General features: G+C 38.4%; 1 protein-coding gene across 4 annotated transcripts in view; it reads left to right on the top strand.

The window, feature by feature from the left end:
• Nucleotides 1-14180, top strand: part of GSAP (gamma-secretase activating protein) — a 114123-nt gene that overhangs the window by 96651 nt on the left and 3292 nt on the right. For 3 of the 4 annotated variants that reach the window (XM_020984511.2, XM_020984510.2, XM_020984509.2), the window contains 3 exons: nt 2351-2470; nt 3794-3855; nt 5255-5356. In XM_020984511.2, the coding sequence (XP_020840170.1) occupies nt 2351-2470; nt 3794-3855; nt 5255-5356 (284 nt within the window). Of the gene's footprint in view, nt 1-2350; nt 2471-3793; nt 3856-5254; nt 5357-14180 lie in introns of those variants that run through there. The other variant, XR_013486643.1, reaches the window with a different exon arrangement.

The raw sequence follows: 14180 nt of genomic DNA, 5'->3' as shown, positions 1-14180 counted from the left end.
TCTGAAGGTGGCTAAAGCTGACACTGTGGAGCGCTTAGATCTTGGTCAGAAATCAAAGATGCCAAGGTCATCCACTGTATCTGGGACCACTGACAATCATCTTGACTTTTGGACTTTGCCAGTGGACTTTGATGACTCTGGAAGAGATAGTGAGGCTGAGGACTTTGAGCAACTTTGCCTCACTGAAATTCAATTTACACGTAAGTCAAGACATCATCCTGTGATGTCATTAGTTCTCTTTGAAAATGAAGGATTAACAACATTATTATCATTCCATTTAATAAATGAGAAAACTGAGGTTGAGAGGATAAGTGAATTATTAGTGGTCATGTAGCTATGAAACATCCAAGGCAGAATTTACCTGGGTCTTCTTGATGCTAAGTTTCAATGATCTTACCACTGTACCACTTAGCTGACTCATCTGTAAAAATTAAGGGATTGGAATAGATGTCATATGAGGTACTTTTCAGCTCTGGTTCTATGATATCTCCGCACAAGTCATCTTCAAGTCATTTTGGATTATGTAGGATTCATATATTCTTCTAACATTGTTGTCTTTTGCCTCTCTCCTGTCAAACTTTCTTCTACTTTTGTAAATATTTTTTGTTCCACATTTTTTGTTTTAGCTTACATAGCTTCTATTTCTTTGGAAAGCTTTTCTCTATCATGTATACATTTTTTTTTCTTTCTCTGCCATTTGTTATTAAATTCTGCATTGAGAGTTCTAATTTCCTGTAGTGAGAAGTGTGATTTATAACAAATTCATATCTGATTTTTTATTTTGTTTATTTTTCTTTTGAACCATTCTGGAATGGCTTTATGTTGTTTTATTATCTTTGAAGATTCCATTGTGGTCTGTCTTTCATCAGGAAGTATTGTTTCACTTTCCTTTATGTTATAGTATTTGTTTTTCTACATTTGTTTGTGAGTTTTTTATGAAGTTATTTTTTTTTTTAGTTTTTAGTCATGTCTGACTCTTCATGGCCCCATTTTGGGGTTTTCTTGGAAAAGGTACTGGAGTGGTTTACCATTTCCTTCTCCAGCTCACTTTACAGATGATAAACTGAGACAAATGGAGTTAAGTGACTTTCCCAAGGTCATATAGCTAGTAGGTATCTAAAGCTGAATTTGAACTAATGAAGATGAGTCTTCCTGATTCCAAGCTTAGTGTTCTATCCAATCCACTACCTAGCTGGCCACTTATGCCTTTGTATATGGTCATTATTTATAAAGATATCCTAGCCAGTTATGAAATATGTATACTTTTTTCTATCCCCATTTAGTAATTACCAGAGGTCTATCACATCTAACTTTTCTAAAAGTCTATTCACATTTTAAATTTTGTTCTTGTGTTTTCTTCTTTTTGTTATATTTGTCTAGGTCTGAAATTAGTATCTTGAAGCCCCCCACCATTACAGTTTAACTGTTCATTTCTCCCTATAATTAATTTAGTTTTTCTGTTATGTATTTAGATGTTATGGTATTCTGGAATTACATTAATATTACATTGAAGTGTTGAACTTCCATCCACCCTCCTAACATTATACAATGAAATAATATGTGTAAAGTGCTTTGTAAACTCTAAGGCTCTATATTAATGTGAGTTACTTCACTATAGGACTATGATAGGCCCTCTCCTGAGTATTTTTGACCAATACTGCACCCAGGGAATAGTCCAAGCAGCTTACTTCTCTCTTTCTTCCTTGACCAAGATTAAAATCCATGTCCTTTGACTCCAAATCCAAGATTCTTTCAATTATACCTTGCTATCAAGAAGTTTTTTAGATAAAATGTCATTGAGCCAATGGTATAATGGATAGAGTATTATACTTGGAGTCAGCATTAGGATGAATGATTAAAAAAAATAAGGACTGGAGTTGTCAGCAGTAGGGGCCCAAGGACAGTAGGGAAGTCTTTGATGGGAAGGGGAAGGGAAGAATAGAACGAAATCTTAAATGTATTCTCTCAGAAGGAAAGATTTAAACTATCGTCACTTGGCTTGGGGTAATCATTCCCTGGTAGCCATTTATATGTAAGTAAGGGGATGTCCATAAATCAGAGGTTGCCTGAGTATGACTTTTATGATTATCCTTTTTAGGGTTTCAGATTTTATTTGTCCATTCTGCCACATGTTTCATGACATCCTTTTCATGGGTCACCCTTTCTATTAAATATTTCTAGAGATATGTTCCTTTCCCTACTAACTAGATGAATCTGGAAGTTTGTGTACACCCCCAGTTGTTGTCATTGAAACACTGAACCTCATATAGTAAAGTCTGTCTTCATTAACCATATACTAGGTCCATCTTCTGACTCCATTGTGTTTGCCTCCTTGGATTTCCCTTCATAGGCTTCCACACTCTGCACATGACCCTAGGAGTCCGATGTCTCCCCCTGCACAGCTTGCTACGCTACATTGATGACAAAGTGCTACTTCTTACAGAAAAAGGGGTTATGAAACTCTTGAAAGGTAAATGCATTTGATCGAGCTAGAGGGCTGGTTCCAGCCTTCATGTGTCTCATTTCTTGGAAGTAATCCTTTTTCCTAATTCAACCAAGTTAAACTGCTTCAGCTCTTGAAGAGACCCTAGGGATTTCTCACTTGATTCTTAGCTATTTTTCCCCTCCAGTTAGATTACTTTACAGAACATAGAGGCACTTGAGGCTAGGAAGATTCTCGGCTTGTTGTCCAAGAATGTGTCATCAAATGGCTCACTTTCAGCTCTTTAACATTCCCATTTCAAAATCAGGCTGCTTCATGCTAGAAAAGCAAGCACAGGAGAGTTATATAGAGAGATATATTTTTTCTTGTTTGAATTTCATTTCAAATAAAATCAACGCAAGTAATGCTCTAGCATTTATATTATAGAATTAGTCCCATTTTAAGTTGAAGTGTTGCTTAGCAGAGGGGACGGTGTTAGTATACAGCCAGGGTATCTTAAATCAGGAACTTATGATTGCAGACTTATAACTGTAAGGGCCCTTAGAATCCATCTAGCCCAACCCTCACATTTTAGAGATGAAGAAACTGAGGCCCATCAGTGTTAAATGTCTGAGGCAGCACAGGCGGTAAGTGGCAGATCCAAGATTCAAATCCATGTCCTCTGATGCCAAATCCAACAGCCTTTCCATTGTTCCTAGCTGTCCAGCAACTTTTTGGATGAAATGTTATTGCCCCAATTCTATAATGGATAGAGTGTTGGACTTGGAATCATGAAGACCTGGGTTCAAATTTCATCTCAGGCATTTAAGTCAATTAGTCAATAAGCATTTATTAAGTGTTGACAGTGTGTTAGACTCTTCCCGTATAATCCTGGACAAATCATTTAACCCCTTTGTTTTGTTTCCTTAACTATAAAACCAGGGAGTTGGACTAGATGACTTCCAATGTCTGTCCTTTCCAGCCCTGTGTCTTTGATCTTGTGATCCTGAGGAATCTGCTATGTGATTGCTATGAGGTTCTTTCCAGCTCTGGCTCTGTGATTTCTGCACATGTCATCTTCAGGATCAGTCATTTTGGATTATAATGGATTCATATGTTCTGCATGTTATGTAAACTTTTTTTCTAGGAAAACGGTTCATTAAAAAGTTTGTTTTCCCATAAAGTCACCCAGTGTGATTTCCAAAGCTCTCAGGTTGTGGGGACCACAGTGATGGTGGTATGTGTTATCTAAAGAACACCATTATAAAGTCTATGAATTTTCAAATTTTAGATACTAACTTTAGTAACAGTCTATAATACTAAAAATGGAATGGTTTTAATCATTTTCTGGCCTTTTTGATTGTCTCATAGATCTGGACAACACAGAGAAGAATGAAAAACTTAAATTCAGTATAGTTGCACGTCTTCCTCCGGTAATCTTGAATTTTACTTAATTTTTTCATTATGTCTTGGAGTGGTGCCTCCCTAATGCTGAAATCCTTTCTTTTCTGGAAAGAGGACGTTTCTCATTTCATTAGCTCATTTCTAGCTAAATGCCATTGGATTATTTTGCTTTCCAGCTCCTTTCCATGAAGTCACACTAATTGTTGTCTCCATCCATGATGGTGTATCAAGATCCAGCACTCTCTGACATATTCTCATGGATAAAACTCATTGGCATGGCTCACATGAATACTTGGGTTTTTTCCTTTTCTTTTTTTTTAAACTTAAATACACAAAAAGAAAAGAAAAAGGAATATATTATAAACTTAAATGTTAAAACTTACATATAAAATAAGGGGGAAAAAAGCATTGCCATGTGCACAGCAGAACGTAAGAAAGGATTCAAAATATACAATAAATTTCAATTTCAAGAAAGCCTATATAACAAATACGCATATACAAATATAACAAATACGCATTGTGTTCAGTTTTTTTTTTCATAATTTAGAAAACTGTGCAATATTTACATCAGCAATTGTGAGAAGTAAGGGAAATGATTTTGCGTCATTTAAATCCAGGTGATGTCAGGAGGTCATGGAACCTATGTTTCCTCCCACAGCTTTTCTTCCCACTAGGGAAAAGTATTCTCCGGTCTTAGGAAGAATGAAAAGCATGAAGGTGAAAGGGTTATAAAGGATGTTCCTTGTTTTTGTGGTAGAGATGAGCTAGTGAAGCCAGAAATAATGGGAAAATATGAAATTCCAGGGCAAGTTCTTTAGAAATGTGACCTTGTTTGGGGTGGAGATGGATGGGGAAAGCATACTTAGTCATCATTCGGATCCCAGCATACTTTGTGTATCCTGTGCACACACCCATATTGCCCCGATACTCCCTTTGGCCCAGTTCTCCCCTATATGGAAGGTTCCTTAACTTTCCAAGCCTGATAATGATTGTTTAAAGACCAAAGCAATGGTTGGCGAGGAAAACCTCATCACTAGCTTCTGTGCAGAAAAGCAAAAAATTGGAATTCAGTGCATTTGTCTCACAATTAAATCACTTTGGACTAGCATATAGATTTCCAAATTTCCAAAAGTATCTCATGTAATTTGGAAATGTAAACTTCCAAATTTCCAAAAGCATCAAGCACTGAGAGGTGCTTGACCTTGCTTCTGCACAGTCCAGTCTCTGTCAACTGCAATATAATATTTTCAGGAGAATTTAGTCAGGATTCAACAGCATAGCTAAGAGGGCAATAGTGTTGTCCCCAAGAGACTGTCAGCCTTAATGTTTCAGTCCCTTTCTCTGAGTAACTTCACTTGAATAAAATAGTTAAGACTATGAATTTTTAGGAGGTAATTTTTTTCCCTTATACTTTCTCCTTCTTAACAGTTTATTATGCAGAAGATAAGTCAAGTATGGGATCATCCTGTCAATTCTCATATTATTTCAAGGAACTATGTGAAACGGTTGCTTCAGAAGCATAAGAGACAGGTAAGGTTGGGTGTGAGATCTGATCCCATACATGTTTGTGGATAGATCACTGAATTTGGAATAAGAGGATCTGGGAATAACTCCTGGCTCTCTGATTTACTGACTTTTGAGACCACTTATCACTCAGAGGTGTAGAGTCTCCACTGATAAGATAAATAGTATTTGTGCAACCTACCTCATGGAGTTTTGGTAATTTTAAAGGGCTATATAACATCATCCATCATTATTGCTGCTTTCAAAATTTGTTTTAAAATATCTTTAAGACTTGTTTGTCTATGAAGTATTATTTCTTGGGATTTGGTCTTGTAATCCTACAGTGCAGGCAGCCAGGTGGTGCGGTGGATAGAACGCTGGGTCTGGAGTCAGGAAGACGTGAGTTCAAACCCAGTCTCAGACACGAGCTGTGTGACCCTTGGCAAGTCACTTTACCTCCATCTGCCTTAGTTTCCTTGACTTTAAAGTGGGAATAATAATAGCCCACCTTTAGTTGGTGAGAGGATCAAATGAGATAATATTTGTTAAGCACCTTGGCACATAGTAAGCAATGAATAAATGTTTGCTCTCTCCCTTCCTCCCCCCATCCTTGCTCATCCAAAAAAAAAGATGACCATAAAAACAATTGCCATTTAAGTGAAAATATCTGCTAAAGAGAATGAGGAGGTAGGACAATTCTATTAAGAACTCAAAAATTCTCCAAAGTATATCAACATGTAGTTTAATACTTGTGGACTTTTTTGAAAGCTGGGCACAGGGGAAGAGGAGGAGGCTGAAAAATATATGGGAAAATATGGCTCAGGAATAAGAAAGTAGCCAAAGGCTGGGTGCCTGCATAGATGCCTCATACCAAGATGTCATAAATATTTAAATAAATAATTTTCTCAAGAGAGTCCGGTAATGTTGGACATCATGTACAATGAATAGCATTGCAAACGTCTAAGTTACTATGTCTTAACAGACTATTTCCAAGGCTAGCTCTTTATTCATCACACCAGTGTGAATGGCAGTGTGGTACAGCCCCTGTCTCGCTGGATTCTGTGCCGGGAAGACATGGGTCAAGTCTTACCTCTGGCACACACTGGTTCAATAGTCTTAGGTGTCACCGAACTTCTTGGTGACCCTGGGAAACTGAAAATCTCAGTTGCAGAGAAGGTACTGACCTGCATTGGTAGAGGGAGTTTCCTTACCTTGGAGCTCCCTATACCAATGAAATCACGTGTCAGGATCCTACCCCTCTCTTAATAGCTAGGGGTAGCTGGGTGGTATAGGGAGTGCCAGGAAGAACTGAGTTCAAATCTAGCCTCAGACACTTACTAGCTGTGTGACTCTGGGCCTTAAGTTTCCTCATCTGTAAAATGGGGATGATAATAGTACCTACCTCACAGGGTTGTTGTGAGGCTCAGTGAGATAAGAATTGTTAAGTGTTAGTAAAGGGCTTGGCACACAGTAAATGCTATGTAAATGTTAGCTGTTTAGTGTGGTTGTTGTTGTTGTTGTTAATTAATTAATTAAACAAAAATGATAGTTCTCAATGTGAGTCATTTACAAATCTATGTATAGTCAGACCATCCACTGAAGAGAACAAAGGCTATATTCAATATCACATTTGAAGAGAAAATGAAAATGAAAATATATGGATGGCATGCAATTTTTAAAATTCCAACCTGATCTATTATGGTTTGGGATAGGAAAAGGGTCCTGTGACTTCATTAATATAAGGAACTCACAGAAGAGGAAACTCCCTTTATCAACGCAGGTCCCCGCTTTATCTGCAACCTACTGTCTTTGAGGCTTGTTTAGAGCAGAGGTGTGACTCACTACAGATTTAAATGTAATTGAGAGACTTTAAGCAAAATAAGTAAAAATGTAATATGAGATAGCTAACATTTATTTGTGGTTTTCTAAGTCAATATGCAGCTAGGCAGGGATCTGTTTCTATTTGAGTTTGACACCATTGGCCCAGAGGGCTGAGAGGTAAATGTCTTGTTCAGGGTCACAAAGCCCATATGTTTCAGATGTGAAATTTGAACCCAGTGCTTCTTGGCTTCAAGGCCACCTCCCTATATCCACTATACCACATCTCCTCTGAAACAAGCTTTTAGCATCAAAAAAAAGGGAAATGAATTAAAAAAAAACAGACTTCCAACATAGAGTATCATTATTTCCTATGGAAATATAACTGATATAAATCAGTTGTCACAACAAAGAGACCAAAAGAACCTTGAAATGACTCCAATTAGCAAACAATTGATTTTCTTGCCAAGAAAAGATATGGCAGTCAAGTGCAATACCAGTCTCGAATATAAATTATTTTTGTAAAATCATAAGATTACAAGCATAATTGTTTCAGGAAATAGTAAGATATAATGGAATGGAAAAACAGGTTACAAAAAATATAGTCAAAGACTATGAGCCAGATCCTGAGAATGTAGAAGAATGAAACTGGAAGGATACCAAAAAGATGAAAAGCAGAATAAATCTGTCAAGATGATTATAGCAAATTATTTTCTTCATCAGTGATAGTGGAACTGCCATATACCCTCTGAGGTACTTACTGTGCAAGTAAATAGAAGTGGCACTTAAGAAAACCAAGATAGGAAAAACAGCTGGACCAGACCAGGCATATATACTGAGAAGGTCCATGCTACAGGGGACAAGTTTGAGGACCGTGAGTTATCTAGTTTCAAGGTAGAGGGAGAATACCAAAGATTACAAAAAAAAATCAATGTTGTTACTTAAAATACTCAAATGAATTTGTAGTCTCACTGATGTGACCCCATGATATAGATCCATCAATGCCTTCCCACACTGTGCAACTTTGTCAGTGTCTTTCCATAAGTTCACAACAGGAAGTATACCCATAGTTCCAGGTACCTTACTCTCTTTTTCTTGACTTTATGAAAATACCAGGGAGCAACTAGGTGGCGCAGTGGATAGAGCACCGGCCCTGAAGTCAGGAGGACCTGAGTTCAAATCTGGCCTCAGACCAAACACTTGACACTTACTAGCTGTGTGACTGTTGGCAAGTCACTTAACCCCAATGGCCTAAAAAAAAAAATACCAGTGGAGCACACAACTATCCATTAATCATCCTTTGTTCTTACCTAGTACCTAGCACTTTTGTTGTTTCATTTATACATTTATACATTCCATTATTCTGGTTCTTCATATTTCGGTTAGCGTTATGTTTCATGGCCTACTCAAAATCACTGTGTACTCCTCCATTACCTTTGAATTATATTCCTTTCAACTTTTTTGGAGACTGTAATGTTCCATCACTCACAGTCATGGGTTTTTTGTGGTTCAGTTATTTTAGCCATGTCAAACTCTTCATGAGCCCATTTGGGGATTTCCTGGCAAAGATACTACAGTAGTTTACCCTTTCCTTCTCCAGCTCATTTTAGAGATGAGGAAACCGAGGCAAACACGGTTAAGTGACTTGCCCAGGGTCACATAGCTAGGAAGTGTCTGAGTACAGATTTGAACTCAGGAAGCTGAGTCTTCCTGGTTCTAGAGCCGGCACTTTGTCCATTGCACTACCTAGCTGCCCTGCCATGGAATGCAGCATTAAAAAGATGGCCTTTTCTTCATTTCTTCTTTCTTTCTGGAGTCATTAAAAAAACTTTCCAGTTTCCCAAAGACCAATTGACTGCCTTTCCACCTCTCGTTTAATTCTGTGCCCAACTTAGTGTCCATTTGCAAAGACTATTCAAGACACACATCCTGATGTTTGAGTTTTCTAGTTGTTCATCTACCTGTCCATGATCTACCAGGGCTTCTTAAACCTCTTCCACTTGCTACATCTTCAGCACTTCTTAACCAGTTTAAGAAGTGCTGATCTAGACAACAGGTATTCTTCCTCCATTTGGTTTTCCTGGGTAGAGAGAGAGGACAAATTTTTCAGAATGGTTATGAATCTCATTTAGTAGCCTCTGCAGTGTTTGGGGGTTTGATATAACTAAGCATTTGGTGATTGCATACAGGAGCATCTTGGAAATCTCACCATCATTAGTGGATCCTTTAGCAGCTTGGACTTTGTGCTGGATTTCCTCCATGACAGTGGCAAACACCTTTGGAGAACATATTTCTTCCCTTTTTTTTTTATAAGCCTCACCTGATAATAATGATTTCAGGGTCATTGATAAAAGTTATCTCTCTTGTTATGCATTTCAGTTAATTTTGCATAATTTAGATGTATGCACAGAAGATATTTTATTGTAATATTATAGAACTGTGGTAACCCCAACTTTTTGATGATGAATACTTTTTTAAAAAATCTTTACAGATCTTTTCCAATTTACTTTTGTTTATCCTTGTTCCATTTTCATAGTTAAGGATGACTTTCTTAGTTGGGTCTCTTAGCAAGGTTTCTTTTTTTCTTTCTTTTTTTTTTTAAATATGAGGCAATTAGGGGTAAGTGACTTGCCTAGAGTCACACAGCTAGTAAGTATCATGTGTCTGCGGCCGTATTTGAACTCAAGTCCTCCTGACTCTAGGGCCAGGGCTCTATCTACTGCACCACCTAGCTGCACCAGCAATATTTCTTTAAAGTAGTTTTACTCTCTATTGTTTCTCTGTGTTACTGGTTGACCTTGCTTATAATCTTCTACCATTTTTACAAAAAAAAAAAGGTTATGTTTTAAAACAGTGTTTTTCCTTGGCTGCCATATCTCTCTATTTGGTAAGTCAAGTGTTTCCTTATATTTTTAGGCTCTTTTTGTCTTTTCTTCATGTCAGTTGATTAAATTATATATGTTAAACTTTTGTATGAAATAATTATAATTGATGTGTATCTCCTTTCTTCTATCTATATCTTATTTTTTTGTTATCAAGAATTCACTTTACTAGGTAGATAGTTATAATTGTATATTATATTTTCCTTAATATTTAAAAAGATTCTTTTAGCTTTTTCTGATTTTTGATCTTTAACAAATTGAGGTCTGACTATACAAAAAAAAGCTAGTTCAGGAATGACTCCTGTATCAATAGTGAGTCAAGCTGACAAGTCAACAAGCAGTTATTAATCACTTACTGTGTACCAGGTAGTGTGATAAACTCTGGGAATGCAAACAGAAACAAAATAAAGTTAGTCCTGGCCCTCAGGGAACTTACATTGGAATGGAGGAAGATAACACATAAAAGGAAGCTGAAATGCAAGGTGGGGAGAGAACATACCTACACTGGGGCATGGTCAGGAGTGAAGTCCAGAGAGGGATGAAGGAGTGGACATGACTGGCCTGGACTCTTCCTATAAATAGAAGTTCTAGGAGGAACTGACCAATCAGAAGAAAGGGCCACAAGGGTGTAGGGATCTTCCAGGATGAGAAGGCTGCTGGGGAGTGGTGGAGAAAGAAGTTGGGGGATGAGTAGCAGAGCCCAGAGGGGGAAAAAAATGAAGGAGTGATTTCCTTTCTGCTAAACTAAAATAAATTCCATTTTAACATGTTGTTCATTGCTCTCCATATCTAGTACCTTATAATTCTTTTGAAAAAAAATATTTTCGATAAATAGATGTGAGACTCATTTTGGAGTATGTAGTTTTCTCACCTTTTTCATTCTTTATTCCAAATTTGTATTTTCCACCATATTATTTGCTGTCTTTACCTATTCCTATTTGTTTATTGCATTGAAATCACAGATTGTAAAAGAACATTTTGAGTTACTTTGAAGGCTTTAAATACAAGGGAATATTGTCTTTCTCTGCCTCTTCATCCTTTACAATAAATGTTGCAATAAGCACATCCTTTGCATCCTTTGCATCCTTTGCAATAAGCACAGGCTGCAATTATCTTCATGGTGATCTTTCTGGAAATCCCCATCATGAGCACTGCAATGGGGCATGATCAAATGTCCCATGAAGTGATGTTTCTTGTTTTCTTCTTCTTCTTCTTTTTTTTCTTTTTCTTTTTGGTGAGGTAGTCGGGGTTAAGTGACTTGCCCAGGGTCACACAGCTAGAAAGTATCAAGTGTCCAAGGCCAGATTTGAATTTAGGTTCTTCTGACTCCAAGGCCAGAGCTCTATTGTACCACCTAGCTGCCCCTTCTTGTTTTCTTTTGATCATCTCTAAAACCAAATATTCTATTTGTTTCTTTAGTTCTAAACTCCATTGAGCTCCAGCCTTGGTTTACTAGTTTTGTTTATAGTGAGAATATCAGTAGTGAGGCATACAACAGGGACACATATTTCTCAGAAGGTCTTAGCTGCTTTCATGTAGGATGCCTACCAGAGTCCAAATGGAAAAGGTAGAAGACCCTCCAGATGTTCCTCTCTTGATTATGTTGTGCTGATCGAATTAAGATTATGAACATTAAAGGTCCTCTTTAAAGAACCACAATCACTCCAGAGTTTGGCTTAACTACCCAGGGAGGAAAAATGCTTCTTATCCAGATTGTATTATGCAATTGAAAGGACAGCCTGTAAAGCTAGCCTGTCAGTAATTAATATCTTGAATAAATATTGCAAATGAACAGTAAAGTGGGTGGATAAACTATTGCAAATGGAAAGTCGGGTGGGCCTAGAAGTGGATTGAATCCTTTGGTAAATCATAGAGAGCTTTTAATGATAAACCCAAGCTTCTCCGTGAACAAAGATCTGTCCTTTTCTCTCAGCTCTGCTCCTGACTCTCTGGATTTTTCTACCCCCATTCCAACTGCCTTCTTACTCTGAAGATGATTCCCACCCTGTGGCTGGCCCCTTCCTCCCAAATGAGTTCCTGCCTTGGAACCTCCATTTGAAGAAGTGTCCAAGGCAGCCACAGCTCCCTTCTCTCCTCTCTCTGCTTCTGAGTCTCCAGACTTTTCCACTTTTCCTGTTGGTACCTCCTCTACTCCCTTTTCAGCTCCATTTTATATGTTGTCTTTACCATTGGAATGTAATGTTCCTTTTATAATGTTAGAACTGTTTTTTTTTTCCTTTTGCTTGTATAACAACTTCTGGCAGTGGGTTGGCTGGGCACAAAATCCCTGAGATCTGTAGTTATTCCTATTTTCAGAAGCAGGGAGGTTACTCAAGAAGGGCTAGAGGGTAGAGATTTTTCATTTACAGGCTGTGGTGGGAATTGTTTATGGAGGACTCCTGAGGAGAGTAAGTAGAGAAGGGAAAGGTGGGGGTCATTCTGTTGCAATAGTGACCCATCTAATGGGCGTTACTTTGGCCCCCACTGCCTAAAGGCCAGGTATATTACCTTACGCCTCCCCAAAGGTCACTCCTGTAGCTCTAGGAGATTGGGGTAACCTCTTTATCTCTGCCATTGGGCCGTGCCTTTAGAATGTGTTCCCCAATTTTAGGGGCCCTACTACCTCAGCTCCATTTAGCCCTTTAACAGCCAGATTGGCTTTCACAAAGGAATATTTCCTTCAAAGGCACAACAAGAACATGCAAACATCCCCACCCCAACAACTGGGTGAACAGTCCCCTCTATGTCTACTCAGTCTCCAGAGAGAGGAATGGGATTAGCCTCACAATTCACCTCACTTTCTTTTTTTTTTATTTTTCAATTTTATTTATTTATTTGTTTTTAGTTTTCAGTATTCACTATTCACTTCTATAAGATTTTGAGTTCTAAATTTTCTCCCCCTCCCTCCACTTCCCCAAGATGGCAGGCAATCTGATATAGTCTATACATGTACAATTGTATTAAACATATTTGCACATTAGTCATGTTTAACTCACTTTCTACGTAGCATTAGTCCCACAGAATTCAAGTCCAAATCCTGATGGACTTATTTCCTGACATCCTGGTTTCCTAGAACTCTTGTAATTGCAAAACTGTTTGCCACATCTGGCTTGGAATCCAAGATTCCCTTAGTTTGAGGTCCTAGATCCAGGATTTCAGTCTTTGCATCTAGAACTGAAAAGGATAAATAAAACAACACCAAATCCCCAAACCCACTTCTCAGGGTCACAGGGCCTGGGGAATGGGGATGGGAAGGAGGGAGAGAAGGTGATACCCTAGGGCCTAGGGCATAGCCAGGGGTGGGGAACCTCTTTTAATAAAAGAATTTGTTCTGTAAAACTTGGACTCAGTCAAAAGGCCACACCCAAGGACCTAGAAGGCCACATGTGGCCTTGAGGCTGCAGATTTCCCACCGCTAGTCCTAGGCCCTTTTCCCCAGCTTACTCTATGGTGCCTCTGCTGCCCCTGGACACTGCTGGAAAAGAGAGAGCTTGTGTCTTAAGTAGATTTAAAGACTCAAATAGTTTCAGCTATGCAGCCAATGGAAAGAGGCTTCTGTCCCATCTACATGGTTAGGCCAGTGTAGAATGTCATCAAGTCTGTCTCACAGGATCAGTTCCCTGGAGTCTTCCACATGGCTGGTCTAGGAACGTGCCAAAACCCTGTTATATTTGTGTTCGTATTCCCAGTGCTTAGCACAGGGCCTGGCACACAGAAATCACTCAATAAATATTTCTATCTGTCTGTCTGTCTGTCTCTCTCTCCCCCCTCTCTCTCCTTAATAAGTATGAATTATTTCAGTCTCTGAAAAATTAAAATTATAGGTCATCCAAAGAGACAAGGGAGAGTTATATAGTGGACATAGATAGGCTGAGCCCATTGCTAACAAAGAATTTCACAGAAGTGCTGAATGTAAAACTATAAAAAGCGACATCCCTTCCCACTCTAGATCTATGATTCTATAACTCTAAATGTGCAACTAGAAAGGGCAGTGAGGGGGCCATGCAGCACAACTGAAGGGTGACAAATACATAGCCTGTGTCTTCCTTTGATATCCATGTAATGTTAAGATTTGATGAACCAAGCACTTTCGGTGGACTCCCTGTGGCAATGGATGAGTCATGCATGAATGGGGTTCTGATCTGTACTAC

This window comes from Phascolarctos cinereus, unplaced genomic scaffold, assembly GCF_003287225.1.
Source record: "Phascolarctos cinereus isolate Bilbo 61053 unplaced genomic scaffold, phaCin_HiC Scaffold_1;HRSCAF=81, whole genome shotgun sequence".
Taxonomy (NCBI): Eukaryota; Metazoa; Chordata; class Mammalia; order Diprotodontia; family Phascolarctidae; genus Phascolarctos; species Phascolarctos cinereus.
The sequence above is the reverse complement of the archived record's forward strand: the minus strand, read 5'-3'. Positions and strand labels throughout refer to the sequence as shown.